This window comes from Dipteris shenzhenensis, chromosome 16, assembly GCF_047967505.1.
Source record: "Dipteris shenzhenensis isolate YYH24624 ecotype China chromosome 16, Dip_SZ_1.0, whole genome shotgun sequence".
Classification (NCBI taxonomy): domain Eukaryota; kingdom Viridiplantae; phylum Streptophyta; class Polypodiopsida; order Gleicheniales; family Dipteridaceae; genus Dipteris; species Dipteris shenzhenensis.
The window spans coordinates 38,848,704-38,865,549 of NC_141611.1; the positions used below are offsets into that span (position 1 = coordinate 38,848,704).

At 42.8% G+C, this 16,846-nt stretch overlaps 1 protein-coding gene across 3 annotated transcripts in view; it reads left to right on the forward strand.

The window, feature by feature from the left end:
* Window positions 1-272: 272 nt before the first annotated feature.
* Window positions 273-16,846, forward strand: part of FIE (Transducin/WD40 repeat-like superfamily protein) — a 54,949-nt gene continuing 38,375 nt past the window's right edge. For 2 of the 3 annotated variants that reach the window (XM_087387212.1, XM_087387213.1), the window contains exons 1-7: window positions 273-746; window positions 8,317-8,382; window positions 8,519-8,641; window positions 8,731-8,811; window positions 11,305-11,397; window positions 11,494-11,569; window positions 12,091-12,170. In XM_087387212.1, coding sequence (XP_087243338.1) covers window positions 564-746; window positions 8,317-8,382; window positions 8,519-8,641; window positions 8,731-8,811; window positions 11,305-11,397; window positions 11,494-11,569; window positions 12,091-12,170 — 702 coding nt within the window. In that variant the 5' untranslated portion in view covers window positions 273-563. The remainder of the gene's footprint in view (window positions 747-8,316; window positions 8,383-8,518; window positions 8,642-8,730; window positions 8,812-11,304; window positions 11,398-11,493; window positions 11,570-12,090; window positions 12,171-16,846) is intronic. The other variant, XM_087387211.1, reaches the window with a different exon arrangement.

Genomic DNA, 16,846 nt, shown 5'->3' on the forward strand with positions numbered 1-16,846 from the left:
TTGAAGGGTGCCCATTGTTGGGCAGCCCATGGAGGGGCTTGACATGAAGTCCACATTGGACTGGAAGATCTGGTCATGGGTCATGTGCGTGTAATGAGCCCGTTGTTTACAAAAATCCCGTCCTATGGTTGGGTTCACACCACTCGATGGCCATCCTCCAAAAGCTTGTGTGAAGGGTTGCCATCCTACTTGGTCAATAGGAGAGACGGGCTAGGACAGTGACACAAAAGAATTGTGTTTGGCCAATGAAGGCCGCCCACCCATGGCCAACTCCTCCAACAACAGCTGTATGATTGGCCCATTCCATCCCTTGCAATTGCTAAGCCAATCACACGCTGGTGGCAAAAATTAGCAGCCTGATGTGACGCTGGCCCAAGGCCAATTCTCCAATTCTATTTCTTCCTCCATGGGTGAGCTAGTGGTCTGAACCTACCTTATTGGCCGCCCAACCCTCACTCATACATTTTTGAATTCAGTGATTTGTGCTCTCCTGTGGTGATATTGATGCCCTGAGAAAGATATCTACTTTGAAGATCGGTGCTCTCTTTGTCGCATTATTGCTCATGTCTGTGAGGACTGGCCTCGGCACTGACCCTGTCGTCGGCGTAACCTCTGGAAATCGAAAGAAGAAAGAATTCAAGGTCTCCTGTAGACTGCAGGAGGGCAAGCGCCCCATATACGCTGTCTGTTTCAACTTTTTAGACTCTCGATACCGGAATGTGTTTGCGACTGCTGGCGGGAATCGGGTATTTGAACTTTTCGTTAACGTTGTTTGGTAGTAGTCATATAAGAGATAATGATGGAGAGAGAGAGAGAGAGAGAGAGAGAGAGAGAGAGAGAGAGATATTTTTTTCGTCCTATATGTCTTTGACTTGGCTTGGCTGCCGTTGGAAGTCTCCCTCAGCAACCTGTGTGATCCTTTGGGCTTCAGGATGACATTTTGAATTGGAAACTCAAAACGGGAAAGAAGTAGCCTCCCTCTGAAATCTTGATTTTGTTCTTCGATATGAGACAAAATATGTACAGCGTAAGATCAACATACCACAGAGGAGACATAAAGTAGGTAGAAACTGGTTCTTTCGGTAGGACTGCTTAATAGTCAGCTTGCATATGAAGGGCCTGTTGGCTGGCGGCTGCTAGACAGTGCCCGGGGCCTTCCTCCTGGCTGGAGCACTGACAGGTGCACACCTTGGGTTGTAGCTGCCCTCGGCTTTTATTGGTGCAAACTAAGTTTTGCAAACATTGTCTGAATCCCTGATTTTTGAATTAATTCCCTGATGTCAGCCGTTGGTAATGCAGAAGTTCTAGGTCGATTGGTTGCCATGGCTAGGTCCTCTTAGCATCAGAGCCATTCTAGTTCGTCAAGCCTTCTCTAACATGCAGGTGAACTAAACTAATCTCTCATTAACCCCATAGGACTATCTTAGTATTGGAGTGGATCTTAAAGGAGGCGAATCATATTTGCTAACATGCACTAGTGAAGAGTGGCGGTTGCACTGGCATCACTGGTTGCAACTGGCTCCCCACTGTTTTGTGTTTGTTGTATTGATAAATGCCAAAAGACTATAGTTACATTTGTGTTGGATGTCAATTGTCCTAACTAGGCACTACTACCCTTTAGGCCAGTTAGCCCCACCAGCCAATGTCTAGCCGTCTAGCTTCCTGATCCAAGGCAACCTCTTAGGGTAATGCTACAACACATTATTTTCTCTCTCTTAAGAAGAGCTGACGTCCTCAACAACAATATTAGAAAACCGTTTTTTGAGTTGCCTTGCATTTTCCAAGATGACATTCTTTTATGAACCATCTTTCCACTTTACCTGAATATTTTGGATTGTACACTATTCTTTCAGATCGAGAATTCTTTTTGGCTCATGTGGAACTGGTGGTTCAATTAAGTTTATGAGAATTTCTTCTCTAACCAGATTATCACTCTTTCTTTTAAGTGCTAACATGAAATATTGGCTGCACTTTGCATCCTTCTGGTGTGGCCAACTAACTCTAGTTAGCTTTGAAGTATTGTGAATGGTCCACATGACCTAGGAGACAATTTGGGACATTCACTTATCTTAAAGGTTTTAGAGGACTCATGTATTGTTAAAGAAACTCTCTCACCTTAAAATTCAAAATTTCTTTTATGTGGATTCACATGACTTTTAGCTCTGTTCTTGAGGCTTTCTTGTACAATTGAATGTGAGTTGGTTGTATATCTCCATTTATTCGTCGGATTCCAGGTGGAAGGAGCTGGAAAACTTGGCATCCTTGTTTGATGTGATGCCATGTGGCATATCGCACATTGCGTACCAATGCTAACTACTTGGTGTCATGTGCATCGATGGTGCCTTTGTAAGGAATGAGCATACATACTTGTTGAATCAATTGATGATGGTATGGCACGTTGTATTATTGGTTCCTTTTGCATATGGCAGCTCAGTGAGACGAAGTCCAAGCTGATCTGCTGGTTGTATATCTCCATATGTTCATTTAATTTGGGGTGGAAGAAGCTGGAAAAAGACTACTTTGTGTGGAAATTATCGAACAAGGTCTACCAGAAATGAATGGTGAAACTTGGCATCCTCGTATGATGTGATGACATGCGACATCTCGCACAGTGGGTACCAATGGCAATGCTCATCCTGAGGGCTATCATTGAGGAGTTGAGGTCGAGACATCAGAAAGTCTACGCTTGCTTTGTAGACTTTCGAAAGGCCTTTGACATTGTCTCATGATCCCGCCTAATCAGAAGGCTCCATAAGATGCAGATTTCAAAGATTATGAGTTGGGGGGTGAGGAGCCTATATGAGTCCATCGGAGAGAGAGTTCAGGCTCCAAGATGCCTATCGGATTGGATTGAGAGCGCGATTGGAGTGAAGTAGGGATGCCCTCTTTTATCAACTCTACATTGATGAGATCACATTCTTTTTAGGTTGCCTAGGAGATGAGGGATCACTATTGGTTGACCTAATGGTACATATACTTCTATGTGGATGACATAGTCCTCATCGTCTTCCGCAGAGTGATTGCAGAGACATCTGGAGGCCCTAGAGGTGTTCTGCAGAGAGAGGCTTGATAGTCAACCTTGGAAAAACCAAGGTTATGATCTTCAACACTTCTCGTGTATTGCTTCACCGACATAGCTTTACTTACCGAGGTCAGCCAGTGGACAGAGTGTAGTCCTACACATACCTGGGGGCAGTCTTCACAAGGCCAGTTTTCACGATGACTCATACAGCCAAAGCACAACTCACATGAGGGCGGGGTGCTTTGGCCCAACTAGAGAGACAATGCTTCTAGGCCCATTTTCAGGATCCACTGACAAAGGGCTGGCTTTTCGACACCCTAGTGAGGGTGACTACTTTGTACGCACCACCTTTTTGGGGGAGTGATCTTTTGGCGATAGAGTGGAGGAGATTTGAGCGGCTATAGGTGACTATGGGGCGAGGATGATTAGGAGTAAGTCCCAATCCCTCTCAGATAGTACAGGTTGGGTTCGCTATGACACCTCTTCAGTTTGATCCATTTTTTAGATAGTGACATTTCTCCATAGAGTTTGGGCCCTAACCCACTAGAGAGTGGAGTTGACACAATATGGTATGTAGAGAGAGGGGTTGACACAATATGGTATGCACAGATATCCACATGGTTTTCCAGTTGCAATATTCAGATGGACCAGTTCCCTTCTTTCAGTGCAGCATGGAGGCGCCACTCGAGTGGATCCCACGAGATGAGATTAACTGTATCATACGGTATACGTCTCGGACTTAGGGGGGGGACTAGGAGTTCCCTACCAAGATCTAGTTCCATCGCGGCCACTTCTTGAGAGTATCAGAGGATGGGCTCATCATCAGACCCCAGTATCTTGAGGAGAGAGGAGTCTCGCATGCACTGAGGATTGCCATTGGATACTCTCACAATGATTCACTTTCACAACCAGGTCTGTATTGGGCTCTATCTAATTGAGATGTGACGACACAGAGATACACTATTGTGACAGATCAGAGAGCAGCAGGAGGTGGCAGCACCATAGGCCATTGAGGCAAACTGAGCACAGAGGCATGTCACATGCATTTGAGTCAGCTCCAATGCACAGTGGGTTGGATGAGGAGGAGCTAGCTGATATGAGGGTTGCATGGATTAGCTTAGAGAGCCGACACGATGCTACCGATTGAGGAGCACGTGGGCTCAGGGATCTGGAAGTGCCAAGGAGGTAGTAGGACAACTTCTGGTAAGGACAGAGGACCACGGTTTGGTTGGACTCTGGATTCTTTTGTATTGCATTCTTTTACGGACGGAAATATATGTTTTGTTGGTTCTATATTTCTCTCGGAGAATTGTCTATTTATTGGCTTGCACATGTTTGTTTAATTAGACATAAGAAAAAAAGTTTTGGATTTTGTATTAAAAAACTTCTATATGAATTTCTGGGCTATCTATCAGTCTTTCATTGCAGGTACCCTTTGTTTATGTCATTTCGAACAAGCTATTGCAGGGTACTAAGCCGAGAGGTGGGGGGCGCGTGGATCGAGAAAGTATGTAGGGCGGACATCATGTGATCAGGGAGGCTCGATCCTCTAAGAGCGGTATGTGGGGATATACTAAAAAATAGATAGGTGTGATTTGCTCCTATTGGTGGTTGTGAGATGGAAAAGTCAGTAATATGTAAAGTGAAGGTAGGAGATCCCGTGAGATAGTCAGCTAAAGCTAAGCCCCCCCCCATGTGGGAAACAAGTTAATCCGCCTGAGCAGGGCCAGCAATCTAGGCCATTATTAGATGATAAGATCATGTATCCTGCCCATGTGTAGTAGAGCTTGTCCATGTAATGTGACTATGGGCCCGTCTGTTTGTTGAGACTCGAGACATCCAAACCTCGTCTATATCAGCAATCTGGTAATAAGATAGAATCATCACAAAAATCTAGAAATGGTATTTGGCGTGTATCTATTCTTGCATTGAAGTCCCCAACAAGGAGAACTTCCCCGTGGCTTGAAAAATCCATGATGTCCGAGTAGAGAGTTGTGTACCGTGAGGTATAAGCCTCCTCACGTAGGTCCTTGGCAAAATGTGAGGTCTCAAGAGGGAAGTAGCAGATTGCGATGAAGTGGTCCTCATGGGGAGGCCGTTGGATCCAAACCCATAGGAACTTGAGATGTACATCTCGTCTCTCGATGGAGATCGCCCCAGTGAGGGATGATCTATATAGTACCGGCACCCCTCCCAATCCTCAGTCTCCTCTTGTCTCTCGGATCTCATCTCGATATGCTGCCTCCCATGTGTATTCACTGACTCGGCAAAGGTGCTTTGGACTTTGGTGTGTCTCAGTGTAAAAAGCTATGTCTGCACGTATGCAAGATTCTGAGAAATTATATGGATTTGACCATAAAGTACTATTGTAGTTCGAAACAATACAAGTTAGGGTATTGGTGCTCTAAATCTCATAGACCCCGTTGGTGACCTATCAAGTGCCGCCCCTCTTGGACTACCGACAACTTCCCCTCCTTGCGGGTGACATCCTGCTGTTGTAAGTGGGAACGCCTCTCCTTTTTGCGAAGGGGAGGTTGATCATCTACACAGTGCTGCGAGTTGGCCCCGGTGTCTTTGAAGCGAATGATGAGAGGCTGCTATCATTAGGGATCTCGCCCAATGCGCTAGGCCCCCGTGCTCCTGAACTGCAAGGTGGAAGTCACAAAGGCGATCCCATCATCTATGGGAGCAGTAGCTGCCTGAGGAATGCCAACCTTATTGGCCCCTTGTTGCTGCTCCCATAATGGTGTCGGAAACGATGGCCTTCGCAGGCTCCCATTTTGCGACACTTCGGACTTTACCATGCCTCAAGCCCTCCCCTCCAAAAGAAGAGGTGCTACAAAGGTTGATTTTAAAACCAACCTTGCTACCATCGTTCCTATCAAGTCTCTCCCTTGCAAGAAGGAGAGGTGCCACCAAGGCTCAAGAGGTGCACTTTCTTTATGTATAATGTGCATTAAAGGGGTATTCAAAAAAACAATAGTTGTAATTTTTTCATGAAGAAAATGACCATATTTTCTTTATAAACTTATTGGGATTTTTAAAAATCAATTAAAAAAACCCTTCTGTAAATATATTCATATAATAAACTTTGAGCTAAAATACCCAATCATTTAAACTCACATACAACTTACGTGCTTTTAGGTGAACCTCAAACACAAAATTTGGTTTTAAAACTGACCTTTTCTATTATCTTTCATTAATAAGGCTTTCCCTTAGAAGAATGAGGGGTGCCACCAAGTTGGTTTTAAAATTGACCTAGAAATACTACACCTTACCTTAAGCCTTATGCCACCATTGTTAGTTTCAAAACTGAACTTTTTAGTAATCCTCCATCAACTAGGTCTCTCCCTTGCAAGGAGGAGATTTTTTGTATCATCCTCCATTACTAGGGACCCCCCTACAAGAAGAAGAGATGCCACCAAGGACATTTTAAAGCCAACCGTGGCTATCCTCCTCCATCAACAACGTCTACCCTTGCAAGAAGTAGAGGTGCTACCAAGGATGTGCAGGCATCTTGATCTTGCTGAGCACCACCCCCGAGCACATGGGCTACAACTCGACTCATCCATAGATCCACATGTAACTTAAGTGTTCCATACCACTTCACCCCGTTTAGAAGAGCTTTGATGTGCCACCTGTGATTTGCCATGTAGATGGCGAGAATTCTGGCTACGGTCCAAGCCCCATCCATCAGTTGAGGAGCGCTCAACTGAACTGCCACAATAGCATTGGCCCTCCCTCTATATAGAAGGAAACCTCACTATCAATAGCATGACGCTCCCTCCATATAAAGCAAGCACTATATATGAAAAAATTTCTATATATAGCAATCTTGGCTAAAAGTAGCCATCCGGCCCTTTGGTATCCCTTGACCCACGTTCACCTGCAATCTAACCCTAGGTACTTGTGCACATGGCATACTCCCCTTTCCTCAAAGAACTCACTCCTGAGTTCACCAGAAAGCCCAAAAACTCTCTTTGAAGGTGAGTCAATGCCAATAACTAAACTCTGACTATTAGTTTGAGTGTGGTATGCTTTCCATGAGACTCTAATCAAAGAGAAGCTAATGTCAAGCCACAATCTTGATAACCCATTCATGGAAAGTAAATCTCTCAATCTGAACAAATATCCAGACTTGGATATGGTAAAATCTTGGTACCTAAAGGATAATGATTCTGTCAACCCTATTTCTTGAATTCAGCCTTGGTATTCACATAAAAATATTCATCATGCTGAATACCTTTGAACTCAAAATCTAAGGTTGGTATTAAGGAATATTTGTTCTAACAACCCATCAATTGAACCCCTGGAGGTCAAATTATTGGGTTGCAATTGTACTGGAAACATAATATTTATGTCAACCCTAATTCCTGAATTACTTGGTATTCATAAAGAAAATCCAGCAACTGAATACTCTTGTAATACAAATTCTTGGGTTGAGATACATGACATATTTCCCATTGTAGAACTATCAAGTACCCATCTTTCCAAGTATCTTGCTGCAAAAGAAGCATTCTCTTAATCTATGAAAAATAAACCATGTCAAATCTTGAACACCCAGAGAGAACAATCAGGAAAAACCGGTATACCATGAGTTCTTTATTCGTGAGGAAAGAATGCGCGTGTAGCTATCAATGGGCAAAATCTGGACCAAAGATATGGTCCCATGATCCATCCTCTAATTGCCCATAGTTGAGGATAATCTATAAAAATTCAGTTGGCTATATTCAGTCAATGGTACCATTCTGGGCATGCATATAGTCAACTATCATAGGAATAACAGCCTACGTGATCAGAGATTACGGAAATATGCAATCCAAGATCTCTCAAGACAAGATCCATTATTGGATATCTTGTATTAAACTTGTGCACAATAAAATCGCTCCTATCACAGGATCATCTGGTGCTTAGGATCTCTAATCTTGGAACGCCATGATCCAATCAAGGCACTGACAGACCATCATAGTTTCAAGCATAAATAGATGTTCCTTTTCTCTGGGGGGGAAAAAGGTATGGCATTTAAAGCTTATGCTTGGGTACTGATGAGAACATAAGCGTAGCTTTGCTTACTCAGTTTTTTTCTTCTTTTTTATATTTCTCATTTACTCATAATTTTGTTAGAGTCGCTTACAAGCGTCCTTCTTTTCTTTGTTCTTTTGTTCTATTAACAAAATTTAATTTGTAAGATTGGATATATTCTACTCTTATGAAGGTATGTGACTTTTTAAGCTGTCTTGTTTTTTTTACCATGAGTGGAATGTAAAACTAAGCTTGTCGTGTTTATTGTGCAGGTGACTGTCTATCACCTGTTGGACAACAGTGGAGTTGCTGTTTTACAAACATATGTTGATGATGATGTATAAATTACTATCAAAAGTTATAACTTTTTATTTTGCTAAAGCTCCTGAGTTGAACAGATTTTGATTTGATATAAAGGCCAAATCCAGTATAACCAAAATTGGAAATTGAGCACAAGGTTCTTTCGTGCTACAGAAGGACGAAGCATTCTACACTGTAAGCTGGGCGTGTGATGATTCGGGAACTCCTTTATTGGTTGCAAGTGGGAGTAATGGTGTCATCCGGGTCATAGATGCAGGCAAAGAGAAGCTTTCCAAAGTGAGGTTTGTTTTATATTTTGTGTACAAGTAATTATACTAAGCGCATTCTTAATGTCTTTTGCAAACTAATTTTGTTTCTTGATCTAGAGTTTTGTTGGTCATGGAGATTCGATCAATGAACTCAGAACACAAGCTCTCAAGCCTACTTTGGTTGCGTCTGCCAGCAAGGTACAGGATTCCAGACCTGAGACTAGGCATCCCAGTCATTCAACTTTATGTATTCTAGAGTCTTATGGATACATCTGTTGATTGGCATCTTTTACATCTGGCAAATGGCATCGCCATCCTAGTAACGGAGTCAGACTTCTTAGGAATGACTCTTTATTTGTTTTGATTTTGAGTCACGTAATCACTAGTTTCTAAAGAAATCAGTCTATATTCTTTCTTTCTTCTCAAACAAGAACTTTTGAGGAAGGAATACAGAAAGTTCAGACCTGAAAATGGTCAGAATCTTAATCTGATTTGTCATTGCTAAACCCTCCATTTGAGGGGGGTTGTAGAGAGAATGCAGCTCGTTCTATGAATATCTAATCTGCTGCCCCAGACAAATAAAAGAAGGTTCGATCAGTAAAGTTTTGGACTGGGATGATCCCTCCACCCAGTCCAGGAGTTAGGACAGTTTGGGGGTCATGAGAGAAGAGGCACAATTTTACCTTGGAGGACACTAGCAGCAAGAACACGAATCTATGAACGCATTGGCAACCCTAAAAGCTCCTGCTCTTTTTCCGGAGGCATACACCAGTTGATTCACCGAACTCCAACAGGACTCAAGGGCTTATACTTGCAAGATGCAGGACCTACATCTACTACAGCTCGAGGGAGCTCAAGCGTAAGCTGACGGCAATGGAGCAGAAAATCGATAAGATGGAGAAAAGAAGGAAAGGAGGCAGTAGTGAAAGAAAAGATGCTTGAAACCATGGTAGGTAGAATTAGGGAGCTGAAGAACGAGAAAGGCAATGGACTTCCACTAAAATGCAATACACTGCCTACGTCACAGTTGGTTTCTACTATTAAAGCCATAATTCCTACAGAGATGAAGTCAATAACAGCAGAGATAACAGTTGAGGTGGGCACAAAAGTTAACAAAAATGACATCAAAGTATGAGATCATAGAGAATAAGGCAAGAGCCAATAATGCTTTTTTAGAATCAGGGGATTTTTTTGAAGCCGAATTTGAGACGAGCGACGACGAAGTCAGCAATTTCACAAGAAGAATACCTAACATGGATTGGGATCATGAAGACATATGCCATGTTAAGCAGAAGGTAGCACATGCTCAGCTTTCATGCGGTGGCAAAGAAGCACAAATGAAGGTCTTGAGAAAGACTAACAAATTGAAAGGCAGCAAGAGAACTCACTCCAAACGAATGAAGCAAAAAGCCGCGAAACTTAACATATTTCTGAGCTCCTACGGAGATGCTATACACACTCCTTATGTAATCGTTACTTTTTCCCCCCATAGATCAAGTAGACGTTAATAGACCGTTCTTTCTCTCTCTTGCTCTCTCTTAGACACTTATGGACAGCAGCTTGTGCATTGATAAAGGCACATACATGGCTGAGGAGGACCATTTGCCTCAGCCTCAGCCCTCAGTAGGGCATGGTCACAACCTTTTTAAGCATTTGTATCACCAAGTTGGGCTCTCTCAACCCAAACATTCCAAGGTTTTTGGGATCTCCCATTTTTATGTCAAGAACTCAAAGTACTTGATACCAATATAACACACATCAGGCTTACTATTAGCAATGCATACAAATGGAGTACTGTTGACAGTGGAAGTCTTGCATGTGTGCTTTGAGCATATTTCTTGCTTGCTTGCCTTGGCAGTCACCAAGTGCACAGAACAGAATTGAGGCACTAGGGCTAGAGATACAGTTCACCATTGAAGGTCCTGCTCAAAATGATCATAAAGAAGCAAAACATTCTAATATGCATAGTTGGCTCTTCTTGTCATCATTAGAGCAATTGGTTCATACTGTCAATCACAAGAGAAGTTTTAGAGTAGCTTGAATTTAGGGAAAGCTTGCTTTGTAATTGGAAGGCTAAAAAATCATAAGCGGATGTATTATGATGTTATGCTTGAGACACATGATTTGCAGGTCAACCTTGGCTGATCCATGACACATGTGAGGGCCTTGGTTGACTATTCGGAGATCTGGGCATGGTTTAAAATAATCTAGATATATATTCTGGATGTGTGCAATACTATCATGTGTGTTTTTGTTGCCCAGTGTAAGCCTGGAATTCCTATCCTATCAATGTAATATGCAAATTTTCCTATCTCAATACTTAGGACAATGCATCATATGTGAAGGTAAATTTCCCATCTGACAGTGAGCTATTTCATCCTTAATTCTGTTCAAATCATTGCACAATAAATCTTGATTTAAGTTGATGACGGTATAAATATAAAAAGCTTCTCAGCTGCAAAGCCCTTGTACATTAGGTCTAGGATTTATAAATTTATGCTCATGGGCAAACTGGTGGTGTAAAATATGTAGATGGTACAAATTTATGCTGATGCATATAAACTAACGTTGTGAATAATGCAGGCGATACATGCTGTGAGCTCAAATGCTGTTACTGAATTGAAAATACATGCTGTTGAGGGTATGAATGGAATCTAGCTCAAAGTAGTAATTGCCTGTTTGAGTCTGCAGGATGAATCTGTGCGACTATGGAATGTGAATACAGGTGTTTGTATCCTTATTTTTGCTGGAGCAAATGGACATCGAAATGAAGTGCTTAGTGTGGTACGAATTGAATTTTCAAGTGTCTTGTTTGTATTTCGATAATACCTGAAATTTTTCCCTAAATAAGCTACTAAAACTTTGCCACTCTATAAACAGGATTTTCATCCCTCCAACAAGAATCTTATTGCAAGCTGTGGAATGGACAACACTGTTAAAATTTGGTGCTTGAAAGGTGGTCCACATTTGACTCCATCTGTCTATGTTCTGACAGTATTCTTATCTTAAACTACATCTGATGATACTGTTTATCAGCCTCAAGTCATCATGTAGGCTTGACGGCTTTAAGTTTGGGCGACCAATTTTCTGATCGTGAATATTCTTGCTCCTGTCCAGTTTTTAGGGGAGGCTGAAAAGTTCTTAGTCATGGACAATTGCAGTCTCTTATTTGCCTTGTTCCCACCTCGTGTTTCAAAATACTTGTATCTCCCATTCCATCTTAGGAGAGGGTTAAATATTTGAAGATTTATTGGTGGGGAATTCTAGCTAAATGATTAGTTAAATATTTGAAGATTGGATTGGGGAAGTCTACTTAAATCAATAGTGCTTCGTTTGGGATGGTACCCAAAAATCATGAGAAATAGGTTGGAAGGGCAACTTCGTAGAGGAAGCATTGTGTGCTTACTTCAGATTTGAAGCTTGTATTTTTGTAGTTGTAACTTATGGTCAGACGCTTGTTTTTACTCCACTACTCAGATTTCTGGACCTATGTGGAACTGTCATTTGATTGGAAGGATCTGCCATCAAAGTTCCCAACAAAGTACGTGCAGTTCCCTGTAAGTTTTAACTCTCACCTATTCACTCGGATTATTGATTTTAATAGGTGTACCCTCTGACTTCTGATGTATCAGTGTTTACTGCCATAGTATTGAAGTAGCAACTCAATTGTGTCGGAAAAAGGAAGCAATTTCATAGCACAAATTCCTCCCAAGTATTCTTTGAGGCCATTCTTTTCTTTGTAATGAAAAAATGTTTGAAAGATATAATAGAACTTATGATCCTTCATAGATAGCTCATACATTTTTGTTGGAGCCCTTGCATTTTGGGAGTCTCTATGAGTCAGCCTACGGGGTGATATCATTGACTGTTACGCTCTAGCCGAGGTAGCATGACCTCGGAGGAATCAGTCGACATTTCCCTTAAAGGATTTATGTTTGTAATATATTTGTTTGCACTTCATGTAAATGATCGGGAGGGAATTAATGTCAAGGTCCTAGGTGAGGGTTGATAGCACCAGACTAGGTGGATCTAAGGCTAAGGGCCTAATGCAAGAAATGTGCCTAGGGGCAATTGAAATTAAAGTATCCCAAGAGAGGGGTGAAAAGATGCATTAGGAAGGCCCTATGATGATGACATGTGGCATCTAGATCCATCTAGGGAGATGGGGCTTGTTGGAGTTAGTGAGAGAAGAGAATGCACTGTTCACGTATGTTTTAATTCGAAATTTCTCTGTCAGCTCTCACGCTTCAGCAAGGTTGGCTGGGTGGAACAATATTGGTGCTACTCTCATGATCTGTCTGTAATTAGAAGCTAGTGTGTAACATTTGGTATCAGAGCCAGGGCGAGAGGATGAGAGGGGATTCGTGATCTACGATGAAACGAAAGTTGCAGCATAGGCTACTGGTGAAAGACCTGCGAAATAGACGGTGAATTAGTACGTGAAGTGCATCGTGACGAACGGGTCTTTGATCTTTGGTGGCGGATAGCAGGCGTGGAGCACAGAGTGACACGAACGGTCGTCGAAGGACCAGATCGCAAACACGAGATGCGAGGTGGTTCGTGGGTTTAACAGAGAGTTTTGATCGACTCTCACGTAGAGATTCCAAACATACGTGAGGCTTTCGATGCGATACGTGGACTGGACGCAGAACAGCGTGGTGGCTGGACGGTCGACGAAAAAAAAAAGATCGTTAGCGTTACGTAATTAGCCCGTAGGTTGGCGAGGACAGCGTAATCTGAAGGATACGCGATACCAAGAGAGGGGATCTGGTAATCGTCAGACGGAAGAAAGGCCTCTGGAAGGCGCGGCGTCGACCAGCCAATCAAGGGGCTCGTGCAACGGACTCACAGTCGCAGCCCTCTAAGGGCACGTAAACAGCTCGTATGTTGGGACTTCTTTGGCCACCAGTTTCATTTATCTGCTGTAGTTGCGATCAGAGAGCAGGCCGTACGTGGACGCTGCAGGCTTCGGGATGTCTGCATACGTGAAAGTCCAGGGGATCAAATCGGGTAGCGGGAGTGATCAACCAGGGAGCTTTCTTTGACATCCGTCAATTCTGTGTTTTTTTCCTGATTTAGTTTTGTTGATGCTCCGCTTGCGTGAAGAGGGTTTTGTTAATAATTAGTCTGCATGAAGGTTTGATGCTATAGCAGGGACAGATTATGCTTGAGACTATGCCTGTGTGTTTCAGTCTGAGTTGACTTGCAAGAATTTCCCTAGTATAGGGAAAAGCGGGATTTGGGATATATGCCTGTATCAAATGCCTAGTTAGTGTGAATTTGGGATTGCAGGTATTCCCTAGTATAGGGATTGTGTCAGAGTGTCAGTACACTGAATTGCGTCAGTTTGTAAATACAGTTTTCTAGCGGTGTCTTTAAAAAAAAAAAAACACCCATTGACCTGAATGGAAGCAGAAGAAGGGGCTTCCAGAGGGGACCTTGGTGAGTCAGGAGTCCGGCCGACCCAGCAGGTGTCGCGCCCAGTAGCTCACACCTTATCTGGCAGGATTGCATTACTTGAGGATGCCTTGCAGCAGTTATTAGCGCAACAGTTACAGGCCAATGCAGGGCAGTCTGAACTTAGAAGAGTGATACATAGTATGTCTGCCAGACCTTCTCGAGATGAGAAAGGAAAGGCTCCAATGGAACCGGAGTCTAGTGTCCATACGGTCGAGCCTAGAAAGGCTAAAGTACCAAATATTGCCAATTACAGGCCGGAAAAGTATTCTGGTTGGATGAATGACCGTAGTTCTGATGTCATTGAGACCTGGCTACACAAATGGGACGAGGCGTTCGCCATTTGTAAAATCAGAAATGACATCAAGAAGATCCGCGAGGCCACCTACATGTTTAGTGAGGCAGCGGATCGGTGGTGGATTAAACAACAAAAAGATGGTATAGCATCCACTACTTGGGAGGGGTTTAAAAGAGAATTCAGGAAACACTTCTTACCTCCTGACGAAGCATCCCGAGCTTGGGATCAATATAGGAACCTTCGTCAGAGAAATTTGTCAGTGGCAGAATACACTGATAAGTTTCGAGAGAGCGTAATGAAGGTCGATGAACCCCTGTCTCAATCAATCCAAGTGAAGGATTTCATATTTGGATTGAATGATCGGATTAAAATGGAAGTTCGGGCTAAGTACGCGAACACGTTGGATGATGTAATAGCCATAGCCCTGAACTATGAAGATGCCAAGGACAGCAGGCCAAGTGGGTTTGCATAGGTCGGGACCCAGTATGGGTATCACAAGAAATCTGGGTTTAAGAAGAAATGGATTAGTAAAGGGAGTGGTTCTCAACCGAGTGGTCAAGCCTAGCAGGCGAAACCAGCTGAAACTCCTAAATCAAGTACCACCATTGGGGTGAAGAGGAAGGTAACACCAATGGCAGCCCGGGCTTGGTCTAAGTCTCCCTTAAACCCAGAGCAAAGAGAAAAGGCGAGGAGAGAACGCTTATGTTTTGGTTGCCTTCAGCCTCATCAGTGGAAGGATTGTCCACGTAATAAGGATCGTTGGATGGCTGAGATGGTAGTCTTAGAATGCGATGTGGAAATGGAGGGAAGTCCCAGAGCGGAAGAGATGGAGATTCAGCTAGCGAGATCTTCTCAGAGGTCAGTACCTTGTTTATTATGTGTGTCTGTGGCTAAGCTAGTAACGAGTGCACCTGATAACATCTTATCTAAGCCCGCAGCAACAGGGTATACAGCCTTTAATGATACGGAGTTAATTAAAATGAAAGGGCAAGTGGCCAATCATGATGCCATTGTGTTGTTTGACTCGGTGTCAACTCACAATGTGATTAACTCCAAGCTCGTGAAGAGGCTGAAGTTCTAGTTGGAGCTTCGTATTCAGGACTATGCTGAGAAGCTTGATTTTGAAATGACCAAGCTTGCTCATGCAGATATAGCCCTGGGTATGGCGTGGCATTCTACGAAGAATCCAGCCATTGATTGAAAAAAGCATGTATATCAATTCAAGATGAATGATGTGCTTTATGTCTTACGAGGTGAGAAAGATATACCTCAGGGACCGTTGGTTTCCGTGATGGAAATCTGAAAAGCTCAAGAAGAGTTTTTATTCCTTTGTACAGCATCGGTAGAGCCGGTTGATGATTCTTCGGCTAGCACTGATGTTGCGCAAAGTGGTGAGATGGCTAAGCTGGCTAATCTTATAGCAGAGGAGTTCTCTGACTGTTTTAGGGATGAACTACCTTATGGGTTACCTCCAGATCGGAATGCTCATCATAAGATTGAACTGATCTCGGGGGCAGAACGTGTAAATAGACCCACCTATAGAATGAGTTTTACTGAAGAGGCGGAGGTGCGTAGACAACGGAAAGAATACCTCAAGTTGGGGCAGATTCAACCAAGTTTCTCACCTTTTGCTTCGCCAGTGATATTAAAGAAGAAAAAGGATGATACGTTTCGCCTCTGTATAGATTACAGAGCATTAAATAATATCACTGTTAAGCACATGTATCCTATGGCTCGGATTGATGATTTGCTAGATGCATTACATGGAGCCGTGATTTTCAGTAAGATAGATCTTAAGTGTGGCTACCATCAGATCCGGATTAGAGCCGAGGATGTGCATAAAACCGCTTTGAGAAGCAGGTTTGGTCATTATGAGTTTTTGGTGATGCCCTTTGGACTTACCAATGCTCCTGCTACATTCGTCATGCTTATGAACGATTTACTACGTTCGTATATCGGAAAGTTTATAGTACATTTTATTGACGATATTCTAGTGTTCAGTAAAAGTATTACTGAGCATCGTGAACACTTAAGAATAGTGTTCAGTACTTTGAGGAAAGCCAGTCTTTATGTAAATAAAAAGAAAACTATACTGTGTATGGTTAGGCTTGAATATTTAGGATTCATAATTACTCCAGAGGGGGTAGAAATGGATCCAAAGAAAGTGGTCGCGATACTGACTTGGCCAATCCCTCAGAGTCTGACCGCGTTGCGATCATTCTTGGGACTTGTTCAGTTTTATAGAAGGCATATCAAAGGATATTCTGAAATAGTATCACCATTGATTGATCTGACCTCAGATAAAGTACCTTTTATATGGGGACAGAATCAACAAGAAAGTTTTAACACCATAAAACAAGCTGTGGTCACAGGACCGGTGTTAAAAATAGTTGATCCCCAGAAACCGTTGTTCCTGGAAACCGATGCAAGTGGCATTGCGGTAGGAGCAGTTCTCCTTCAAGAGGGAAGGCCAGTAGC